This window comes from Cebus imitator, unplaced genomic scaffold, assembly GCF_001604975.1.
Source record: "Cebus imitator isolate Cc_AM_T3 unplaced genomic scaffold, Cebus_imitator-1.0 Scaffold73, whole genome shotgun sequence".
NCBI classification, from domain to species: domain Eukaryota; kingdom Metazoa; phylum Chordata; class Mammalia; order Primates; family Cebidae; genus Cebus; species Cebus imitator.
The window spans coordinates 2,710,469-2,722,909 of NW_016107388.1; the positions used below are offsets into that span (position 1 = coordinate 2,710,469).

A 12,441-nucleotide genomic window follows, 5' to 3' on the forward strand; every position below is an offset into this window, starting at 1 on the left:
AAAAAAAAAAAAACACCGAATACCTGAAGAAAATTCAACACTAAGACACCTTAGGCAGAATGAGACTATTATAGCACATGACATTCATGAAGATCTATGTAATATGCCCAAGATCTAGTCAAGGAAGCCAATTCCTTGCTGAAAGGAGATGAAGGTTCTGTAAAGTATTACTGAGAGCATGTATTGGAGGGAAAATGCTGCTTATAATCTCAGAGGTGAAATATTTGACCTACTCTACTTTTTCTTGAATTCATTCACTCTTCCATTCCCACCACTGTGATCCTCGTTTCTAGATCTCATAACGTATCATTCAGTTACAGTCGTAGCTCCAGTGGTTTCTTGCTTTCATTTTTTTTCTCCATTCCAACCTATCCTATCCTCTTTAGGTTAACGAATATTGTTTATTACTATTATTTTTTGAGAGAGAGTCTTGCTTTGTGGCCCAGGCTGGAGTGCAGTGGCATGATCTTGGCCTACTGAAATCTTTGCCTCCCTGGTTCAAATGGTTCTCTTTCCTAAGCCTCCTGCCTCAGCCTCCTGAGTAGCTGGGACTACAGGCACATACCATGATGCCTGGCTAATTTTTTTATTTTTAGTAGAGATGGGGTTTTTACTATGTTGGCCAGGCTGGTCTCGAACTGCTGACCTCAGGTGATCCACCTGCCTTGGCCTCCCAAAGTGCTGGGATTACAGGCATGAGCCACCACAGCCCAGGTTAATGAATATTCCAAGTAATCGATCTGATCAAGACTTTCAATAGTTCTATCGTCTGAAGCCTAGATCAGATGTGTTCCAACTCAACTAACCATCCCAACTAACTCCTCCCATATGGCCCTCACTTGCCACCATTCACAAAATCTGGTGCTACACTTAGGGCTCTTTGTTCTCTAAAAAACTTGTTTACTTCCATATTCATGCCAATTGCAAGTGGTATTTTCTCAACTACAGATATTTGATAGATTTATCAAATTCTTCTACATATACCAACTCCTAGATTAAATGGTGTATTCCAGTACTAATTTCAACAGGGGCAAGTTACAGTGGTCTTAGAGAGTCAAGGAAGCCTGCTGATGGAAGTGAAGTGGCTTCTAAACTGAAATCTAAAGCCTTAATGGGAGGAAGTCAAGTGAAAGGATTTGGCAATGGGGAAAAATCAAGACGAGGCTCTTTAGTGTCCTTTTGATTTCAATAATATGTGTGGACTTACAATTGGTCCCATTTTAACAGATATAATGTGAATATCACCTAATATTTGGATTTTAGTTGAACATCAATTTAAAAGTAGTTTGAAACATTCTGCAGACCAGCTTTTGGTATTTCCTGTTCGACAGGAAGACTTTCGTCACGGCACCTTTCCGCAACTGTATTTTCAAATCTCCCACCCATTTGAGTTATTATTTGCACATCTTTGCTACAATCCTTTCTCACCCACATAGAACCTCAACGTTCTTTATTAAAAAAATCAATTAATATGCCTAAACTATAAGGGGAAATTAATTGCTAACAGACCATATGTAGTTAGCAGCTCAGTGTAGGTTTTCATCTGTGTTCAGGCATCACGAACATGTCAGCATTTCCCTTGTTTCTTCTCACACCTACGTTGACACATGCAGCGGAGCTTTGCTTTCCTTCTCCTGTGCTCTCATCAACATGTGTTACCTCTGAACTGAGATCTACTGAGTCCAAACAAATTGTAGCAAACTGTGGAGGGACTTACGAAATTATATTGAAATGCAAAGCAGTGCTGAAAATGCAGTTTAGGTGCTGTCCATTTTGTAATTAAGTTCCATTATTTCAACATAAGCCAAAAAGCAAGAAAAAATGTCAATGGTAATTAATAACCACCATTTTCATTTTTATATTGGAGTCATCTTTAGAAATTCAAATCTTGAATTTTCCCCCTTTTTATATCTCAGTTGACAACAAATTATGGATGAATAATAGAATCTCATTTCACAGTATATATATGTAGGATAAATCGAAGTACAGTTGTCACATGAGGAGTCTGAAGGGGAGTGTCTTCACTGTATTCCCAATACCACTGAACATAAAACATATGTCAGTGTCAGAGTGAGATTCAGCCACTCCGGCATGGGAAGCTGCATTCTTTTCTAAGATGGCCTAGGCAGGTAGGGCTAACTAATCATAGCAGTTGTAAAAAATTTTGTAAGAAAAAATGAAATGGCATTTTTAAGAAAAACAGAATCATAATTAATATGAATAAAAATAAAATTCTAAAAAAATGAAGTTATATAAAAGACTGGAAAAAGATATCCAATCTGCAATTTCTTAGATCCCATAACATAATACACATATATAAGATCCTTAGACCCTATATATATATATTTATGGATATATAATATATGTGACATATATAAATATATATAATATATGTGACATTATAAATATATATATGTCATATATAATATATATGTCATAAGATCCCTGTCAGCTGTGCCAAAGACAGAGGCAGAGGTGCACACCTCAGAATGTGAATATGAGTCACAGTATGGATTACCTTTGGGTTTTACAGTCAGCTGCACAGATACTTTTTTTACCCCCAACGAACTGACTGCTTGACATTCATATTGGCCTTGATCGTGCTGTGCTGCGTGGTCAATTCTCAAAGTTCCAGAGGCGAGAACCGTATGCCGGCCTTCCACGGGGAGCTGTCCTCCTGCAAAGAGGTAAAGAAAGTACTCTGTATGGCCCAGAGCAGTGAAAGCCGGAGCTGCAGTCTGTCGTAGGTTAAGAGTGAGATCTGTCTTTCAGGAAATCCTCGGTGCCAGGGTGTACTGTGTGGGTTCTGCACTAGCATTGCAACCCCAGAAACACACCACACCCCCTGTTGCTTGTCCTTGAAGCTCTGCTACTGTATCACAAGGAAGTCTCATCTGTCACCAAAAGAACAGCCCAGCCTCCTAGTAAATTTTTAACCTTCATGTTTGTGCCCTTCAGCGGTACTATAATCAAAAAGCAAATTTCAGAACCAATTTGATTATTAAATTCGATTTTCAGATATCTTCGTGACAGCTGTTTATCATGTGTATGCAATATTTGGAATACAGTAACGTGACTGAAATACATTTAAAATGCAAAGGCAGCATATCAAAAATGGGAATTTTGTGATATCCACACTATTAATCTACACAGCCAACCACAGGCCGTTGTACTTTTCACTTCTGAGCTTATATGAGCCTCTGAATCCTTCTTAACACTTTATTCTTATGGTCATTATCAATTAAATGAGATTATCATTTTCAACTAGTTCAGTGAAAACTTGTGTCTTATTGAATGTCTTGTTATAGATGGAAAAAAAATAGCTAACCCTACTGAGTGTACACACACTGTGCCATCAACTGTTCTAAATGTTGAAGAGTATAAAAATCAATCCCCACACCCACGTTATGATGTAGGAAACGTCATCACCACCAGCATAGCAACAAGGACTCTGGCGAGCAGCAGTAAATGTGTTTGCCCAAGGTCACATGACAAGCAAATGAAGGAATGGAGGTGTGAACCAAAGCTTTGTGGTTCCAATGTGTACCTCCTATCAACTAATCTCATAAAGAATAGAGAAAGAATTTTCATACAAGAAATCCATAAATGTAGACGTACTTTAAATTTTATCTAGTACCTGAACTAATATGGAAAGTAGGATTTCCAATCCTGGAGGCATCTTAGACAAGGTCTCATCCAGCCAATTGTCAGTTCTGTTCTGCTACGTGCCCAGGTTCCCTGGAAGTGTTTGGTGCCCTTGGTGGTGGATAGGGCGTGAAGATCCCGCCTGCCAGGCACACACCCACCCACCCACGCTTTAAGAACATCAGCTGTTTGTTGGAGCTTCCTTTCAGATTTCATTTCACTGATGATTTCATTTTGTACTAGAAGAAAATTCTCCCGCTTAAAAATAAATGTTTAAAACTGTGGCACTTTCCAATAATTTTATTTTAAAAATCAGGAAGCCATTTCCCAGAGGGGATAATCTCAGGAAGGCCACACACTCAAATGCCAAAACTCAAAACATCATGAAAATTATGATGATGTCATATTTAGATCAAAGATTACTTTCTGTGTAATTTTTTCATGTCCATGATATACCTTCAATAATTAGTTGAAACTATGTTTTTTATTCTCCACAAAAGAAGACGTTTGTTTTCCCCACAATTACTTGTAGATGTGCTAATACCTGTTTTTGTCCACACAATTACAGGAGGTGGGCTGCCGTCAGCTTCACAGAGCCACTCCACAGCATGGTCTTCCAGCACCACTTGATCCTTGGGGTTTACTGTAAATTGCGGAGGCGCTAAAGAGAACGAAACATACATCAACAATGAAAATTATTTTACAAATTTCAGTGCCAATAAAAAAAAGAAAATGTGTTCAAATAAGTTGTGTGATCAGAATTTGTTTCCAACTACATATCACCAAGGTTATAAAGAGTGTGAAGGTGCCTCTGTATGTTTGTGCCTGTTTGCAAGGAAGCCAAAAATACACACATCTGGTCTGCAAAGCAAAACAGCAGTAGCCAATAAGAAGAAACCATTTCTAAATCTTATGGCAGCTGTTTCCCATGATTAAATCATCTCGGTTATCATTTTACTAGATGTGATAAATATATTTAAAGTTACAAATCGTACCGGAACTGTTAACAAAACAGTTTTCTCCAAGCTTTCACATGCATAAAAAAATTTGAAATGAGTTGATCTATTGATTTCGAGAAGAAAAATAAGCTCCTTAAGATGAATGTTCCAACACTTAAAATTATACTTTTGAAAAAGTCACATCTGTGTCAAAATTCAGAGTTCCAAATATTCAGATCTTGTATTCTTGATTTTGTATAAATAAGAAAGAGCTAATAGGTGCATATGCCATTCCTAGAAAGGGATTCTGTCCGTGACTCTTGGATTAAATGAAAAGTAAATCAATGTGGACATTTTCGAAGGGCACAATGATCCTCAGTAACACCTAAGTGATCAAAAGAACTTTCCCAGATGACTTTGTAACTGGAAAGGGGTCCCAATCCAGGCCCCAAAAGAAGGTTCTCGGACCTTGTGCAAGAAAGAATATGAGGCAAATCCATAAAGTGAAAGCAGGATGATTAGGAAATTAAAAGGAATGAAGAATGGCTGCTCCACAGGAGAGAAACGGTATAGGCTGCTCGGCTGAGTATACTTACAGTTATTTCTTGATTATGTGCTAAACAAGGGGCAGATTATTTCTGAGTTTCCCGGGAAAGGGATGAGCAATTCCCAGAACTTGGAGTTCCTCCCTGTTTTAGACCATAAATGGTAACTTCCTGATACTGCCATGGCATTTGTAAACTGCCTTGGTACTGGTAGGAGTGTCTTGTAATATGCTATTGCATTATAATTAGCATATAACGAGCAGTGAGAACAAACAGGGGTTGCTTTCATTGCCATCTTGGTTCTGGCAGGTTTTTGTCAGCTTCCTGACTGTTCCGCCATGGGGTCTTTGTGCCCTGTTTATTGTGCCAACCTCCTACCTCATCCTGTGACTAAGACTGCCAAACCTGCTCAGAATCCAGCCAAGCAGATCTCAGCCTCATTTTACCCAGCCCCCATTCAAGATGGAGTCACTCTGGTTCAAATGTCTTTGACAACTTGACAAGTCATTTCTCTGCCTTGTTAGATTTTTGCACAATTCCTACTACCCCCTTCCTTTCACCTGCCTCTGGAGGTACAAGAAACATGATAAAGTGAATAATATATGGCAAAGTGTATTTGTTGTAAGTTTCAGACTGTATGCAGGTACTAAAGTTTTTTTTAAAGTCTTCATCGATTCTAAGTAAGGTGCTAGACTAAAAAACTATGGTATAAGATAAATTACCAAGTAACACAAATTCATGGAAACCCTCAGGAATGCCCGTAAGCTATTTGTAAATAGAGGTCTAGTAAAGTCAAGCTGGAAAACAGACCACAAATCAGCTGTCTCAGGCTCCTCACTGCACAGATGAGAAAATTCAGACTGGGGGAGGTAGGATTGAATTTCCCCTGGTCAGAACTAATAAGTAGAAAAGATAGTAGGGAATCTGGGCCGCTCAACCCCCAGCCTGATGTTCTTTCCAGAACATTACACTAACTCCCAAAATTACTAGGAACAACTTAAAAAGAAAAAAAATATTTCTACATTAAAAAATAGATTCATGACACAGTAAAAGAGCTATATAACAGAAAATGGTAGTAGTTAAGAGAAATAATGTAGTCCCAGTTCTAGTGTTGGGAAATTTGATTTAAACTTTGGAAATAATAATTAAAGTTCACAATTAGCCAAGACTGTGTGAAAAGCATTGTTATACTTCATGTGTTCCCATTTTAGAAAAAGACCAAGATCCACATCTTAGCACAGTATGGAAAACATTTAAGAACATAGTCAATTTACATTTGTTTCTATCACTAAAATGAGCAGCTTGCTAGGTTGATGAAGAAATTATGAATATCACCAAAGCAGGCAGAGAAGGTGGAATAATTAGACAGAAATGATGAAGCCGACATCTTTGGGCTTTTCACGTAAAGTGGTGGCCTTCTGAGTCCCACCTCCAGAGCTGAAATAGCTAGCACATGCTGAGATGAAGTGTTTTGCTGTTTTATTAAAATCTAAGATCCTGGCTGTTCATTAAGGTGCTGCCTCACACACAAAACATTTTGATTTACGTTGTTGATGACCACAGGCCTTTTTACCTGTATGTTCACCCTGTGACTCATATCTTTCACTGAAGTTTTTTTATGTCATTTGATTTATCATTAATATTTGTTCCAGTCAGTCTAAAAAAGGAAGTTTATCTTGGATAACTGTGATCTTGGTTTAAATGGGCATTAAAAGATCAAGAACGTGAATAGAACCTGTTAAAATAATACAAAAGGATACATCTTAAAATGCTTAATCTATGACTAGGCAAATAAAATCAGCCTTTTAAATAAATGTATTGAATGATTAATGAACCATTTCAAATCCAATTAAAAATCTGGACACACAGATCCAAAAGTGACACAAGTACATGGTCACAAATAACATAGAACAAGCAGATGGCTATTTCAGGGCAAGCTCACTGGCAACAAGAAATCATTAGCATACTGTGGTATACGAAGTAGGCGGGATGGTAAAGGTTACCAGAGTTCTGTTAAACGTAGATTGACGCAGATGGACAGATAGAAGCATAGGAAGGAAGTACATGGAAAAAGCTGAGAAACAAAAGCCTAGCACAATGTGGAATACAGGTAATCGCTAAAGTGTGAAGGTGATCAGGCATTACATTTCTAAAAAGGAGGTACTGACGACAAAATAATGTAAGCAAAACAAAACCCAAATGCGATTTCTTTGAAGGCATTTTTCAATCTCAACATATTAAAAGTTTAAAAATAATGTTTGGGTGCTTTAAAAGTAATTTCCCCCAGGAGTTACCAAAGACCTTAAGAAAATATTTCATTTCTGCACCTTATTATTAGAGCAAGGAAAGTATTTTCGGGATATGAGCAGTTCTAGGGAAAAGCACAATTTTTTCCTGAGACATGTAAATAGGAACAAGAAGGTATGTATCGATTGCTACTTAAGGAGTTGATGCTAAGCAGTTCAATTTAGAAAACATTCTCTGAATGCAGGAAGCCTAGGCTGGAGGAAGCCTTATGCTTTGTAGTGGCCAAGACCACTCTTGGGGCTGACGGGGCTCACTGTTCTGAAGCCCTCCTGACTCTGTTCTGTGTTTCACAAGGTTCAGTGTTTTGGTAGATAACACCCTACGCAACTCTTAATAAAACTTTTTAACTCAATCAAACTATTCATAACCTCGGGAAGCCCTTAATGCAGATCATGTAAATTACTATACTCTTGTCAAGGATGAAAAACTATTTTAGAAAGAACAGGACTTTTGGTATGACTCCAATAGCACTTATATTCTGCTGTTTACTGAACTCTACCCTTGAGGAGGGTGGCATACAAGCATACATGCGCTCACACACACATATACATGCATACACACGCAGGCATGCACACACACATGCACACACACATACACACACATGCACGCTCACACATGCATGCACACATACACGCACACATGCACACACACGTGCACACACATACACATGCATGCACACACACACACCTCACACCAGAAAGGAAGGGGCTGCCCCAGGCTGCGAACTAAAATACAAAGAGGAATGTGTCTTCTTTACAGCACGATTGCATGCCCGCGCATATAAATTAATTTCTGGATTCAGAATGGTTTTATTATTGCCGTTGTCACACAGCCTGGCCTTGTAGGAGCCTTCAGCATGTCCTCAAGCTCTGTTCAGTAGACAGTCTGGTAAGTGACTATGAACACAGAGCACAGCCTATTCACTTTCATATCCGTACTGTCTTTCCTGTATCTGTAAAATATTCTGAAGCACAAATATCTTTTGACAGTTTCCTTCCAGATTAATGACTTCATCTCTTTTGTTGCTAATGGTTGATTCTGACCTTTGGATAAAGATTGAAATAGGAAAGAAGAAAAACAACTTTTAACTTGAAACAGATTAGCTTTGAAAATCTTATTGTGTCAAAAATTAATTGGCAAAAAAAATACCTCTCAGCTGATGTACATGACATTATTTAAGCTGAAAAATAATTTTCCGAGTGTGACAGGAGGAATATTTCACTCATGACCTTCTGCTCCCATACCTTGTACAATTATGTTTGCTGCAGCTTGAACAGAGCCGTGGCTGTTGCTGGCGTGACAGGTAAATTGACCATGATCTTGTAGTGTGACGTTCTGTAAGTAAAGTCCACTGGCCGTTGCCACGTGCCTGGATCCATCCAGCTCCAATCCGTTGTCCCTGGTCCAAGTGATACGGGGGTGTGGGTGGCCTGTGGCCATACATTCCAAAGTTGAGCTGGTGCCAATTAGAACCTCTGTGTCCTGGGGCTGGATTACAAAGGTTGGTTTGGCTGATGGTAAGCGGGGAACAAAACAAAATCCAGCCAATCGAAGTTAGGATGATTTATTTATTCTGGATTATTTTAAGATTATCATCATTTTCAAATTGTCTTTATACTAAAATATTATATATATATGTGTGTATATATATACATATATATATTTAATTCCCAAAGAATTAAATCTAAACTAAGTAAATGTGGATTTGCTGTAATTACATACTTTTTTAAAAAAATTGCTAGCTTTAATATCATAATATGTTGTAGACACTGCAAAGCACCTACCAAATACATATTCCTTATTTTAGGGGCTACATGTTTGAACGTTCCCTCTTAAGAATACTCACCTTTTTTTAAAACATAGTTCGGTCAATGAGATATAGGCACATGTCACTAGGAATAAATAAAAGCGCCAAGTCTAACTAGTCCTCTCTTCCCTCTGTTTGCTACCTGGAATTTGGGCAGGCATGCATTTGGGTTACAGGAGCCACTTTGTGATTAAGAGGTGAAAATTATAAGAAATAAAGAAACCTATGTGCAAAGCAGATCAAAAAGCAGAAAGACGAAGATTATTTTCCCATTGGAGTAATGTGGCAGCTCTGTGACAGACTACCCCTGTCCTACTTGAGGCATGCAATTAAAATAAACATGTGCACACACAAACACACACATAGATGCTATGCATTTAAGCCATATCTAGTCAAGGTTTCAGTTACTTTCAGCTAAACATATTATAAGTTGATTCATCAAGTATCCTTGTAAATAGAAAATTTAGACTTTCATATAAGGTGTTCCACTCTTATTAATTCATAAGAGCTTCTCTTTTCTGGCAATCTCAAGCAAAAATTAAATACTTGCTAAGGTGCTAAAAATGCCTAATGATTGAGTCTAAGTTTGGGGCGGGGGGTGGACGGGCTCCTCCATTCCTGAGATGAACATACTCTGGAGAGTAGAAATAAATGAATTCAATCCAATTCAACAATAAACGTTTAACTTAATTCCTAACAATATTGAATGGCTTAAGTATATTAGTAACATGCTGGATGTTGGAAAGATACAGAGATGAACAAAACACACTCCTTGTGTGCTCGTACTCAGTTGCCTGAACAGAGGACAGAATACATCATCTGTAAAACTACAACATGCCTCGGAAAGAATTGTCTCAAGAGTTAGGTGTAAATGTGGTAGGAGAACATTGTGACAGGAAGTAAGGGAGGGTATAAGGAAAGCTATTACAATAATTGAAATGAATGTTCTGAATTAAGTCAATGGCAGTAGAACTGGAAAGGGAGATAGTCTGATGCATCTTGGAACTAAATTTTTAGAGAATTGTCGAAGGAGTAGCACTAGAAGTGAATCGGAGGTTACTGCAGCAGGATAGTAATGATACCAATAGAGATAGCAAACACAGGATGCTCTGGGTTTGTGTGGGCAAATGTGCTCGAGAGATGTAAAAATTTACCTATGAAGATAAGAAGAAGGTCCTGGCAACATCCACTGAAGTCTCAGGAAGGGTCTCAGCAATAAAGACCATACATTTTACATGAAGTATGAAAGCTGAAGGTTTGGGAAGAGATCAGATGGAAGAGTAATAAACTGTGACTAGGGTGCAGGAGATTAGAGAAAGAAAGGGAGGAAGGACAGCGTTGTAAGGAACACCACATTTTAGACAGGCAGAAGAGATTTTAAAAGAGGATTGATGGCATTAGGAAAGGATCAAGAGGAAGTCATGTTCTCAAAGTAAAAATGCTCCTACTCCTAGAAGTACAGGGTCAGACTTGACCTAGAGGCAGAAGGGAAGGAGGCTTTGGAAGGAACTAAGGCAGGGAATTAAAATAAACTTCAAGAGAAAATATTCAAGTTTCTTTAAAACAGAATTAGAAAAATTACGGCCAATGGGAATAGTTTCACTTCAAAGCATTAGGAACTCTAAAGAAGCAATATTAGGTCATTTTCTAGTGCAAATAACTGAGAGAACTAGAAAATAATAGTTTTACCAGGAAGACTGGAGTATCTGAGCATGGCACTCTGTGTCTTGGCTTCCCCAGCGGAATTTCTGGCCAGGCACTGATAGGCACCTTGGTCTGACTCTCTGGTGTTTCGGATCATGAGTGTGCCATCATCAAACATATTAAGTCGAGAATCATCTTCCAAATCCAATGAATGGCTGGAAATATATATTATGCATGTGCATTATTTAATCACATTGATATTTAAAGCTCTTAACAAGACTGAGAATATAGTACTATATAACTATGTTTCATGTCTACCCAATCTGTTCAATTTATTGTATCTGAATGATTTTAATTATTTTACTTTAAATTCTAGTTCTCTTATTCCTATTTCAAGATTATATCCTGAACAAACACTGTGAGTCAACATCTGATAGAGGGAAATGGGGTTGAAATGTTCCGCCTTCCCAAGTGGCATGAATTTAGACACTGAAGCAAGCACTCCCATATGACAGACACTTCAGCATATTTTTATACATCTGAATGCCCATTTTTTTAAAAAAGAATCAACAGATGGTAATATGTAATCCTTTTACCTCTTTCCATGAGTCATTCAGTATTCTTTCATATTTTCTTAAACTGTAAAAGAAATATTCCTATTCAAACCAGCATGGCTCAAAGTCAAGTATAATCATGTGACTGAGCAATAAATAACACACCTACCCACCCCGTTGTTGAATATTAGGCCCTCTTCTCTGACTTGCACCATTTGGATATACTTGAAAAGTGCCATTTATCAATTAAATGGATAATCCATTGAGTGCAATTAGGCTCAGATGTGCAACATCATATTACATCAATAATCACAATAAAGGGAGTGCCTGCATATTTTTAGCAATAAATGAAGAGCTACCGACACAGAAACATATGTTAGAAATTTTTACAGCCTTATTTCTGGCCAAGATGTTTTTCCTTTAAAAATATTTAGTGATTATATATGAGAAGGTATATCGATTTTGACATGTGTATGCTGAGAACTAATGAACGTGTTAAGCATAGATAAAGGAAATCTCTCTTCCATCATCCATCACTCAATACATATTTATTAAACACTGACTAGGTGTCACCCACAAAAACATCATTCACAGAGAAAAAAAAAAGTCCACTAGGAGAATCCCATTGTTATCCCTAAAGGGAGAATTAAAATTCATGCATTTGTTTTATAAAACCACGTAAACATTTTCCCACTAATTTCAATACGAACCCACACTAAGGAATAACGGTCCATTCCCATATAGGTAAAAACAGTAAAGCTTGTTAAAGAGATGAAGAAATCACCATTCTTATTTAACTATTTTTGTCATGAAAAATAAGAAAGAAACAGACAATGGCCATATTTTACTTTTATGTTTTAGAGTGGAATCACAGAGTGAAGACAGGACAGCTGGAGGCGAGCTGTTCTTCTTCAGCCATTGGGTGAGACAAGCTCAATGTGAAGAAAAAATGCCATTTAGCCAAATAAGAAATTCAAGTTGTCATTTTTGAAGAGATTAGT

At 37.7% G+C, this 12,441-nt stretch overlaps 1 protein-coding gene across 1 annotated transcript in view; it reads right to left on the reverse strand.

The window, feature by feature from the left end:
- Positions 1-12,441, reverse strand: part of PXDNL (peroxidasin like) — a 456,288-nt gene that overhangs the window by 141,529 nt on the left and 302,318 nt on the right. Inside the window, exons 9-12 of the mRNA XM_017531766.1 lie at positions 10,932-11,101; positions 8,680-8,946; positions 4,190-4,306; positions 2,519-2,677 (exon numbers count right to left, since the gene is read on the reverse strand). Coding sequence (XP_017387255.1) covers positions 2,519-2,677; positions 4,190-4,306; positions 8,680-8,946; positions 10,932-11,101 — 713 coding nt within the window. The remainder of the gene's footprint in view (positions 1-2,518; positions 2,678-4,189; positions 4,307-8,679; positions 8,947-10,931; positions 11,102-12,441) is intronic.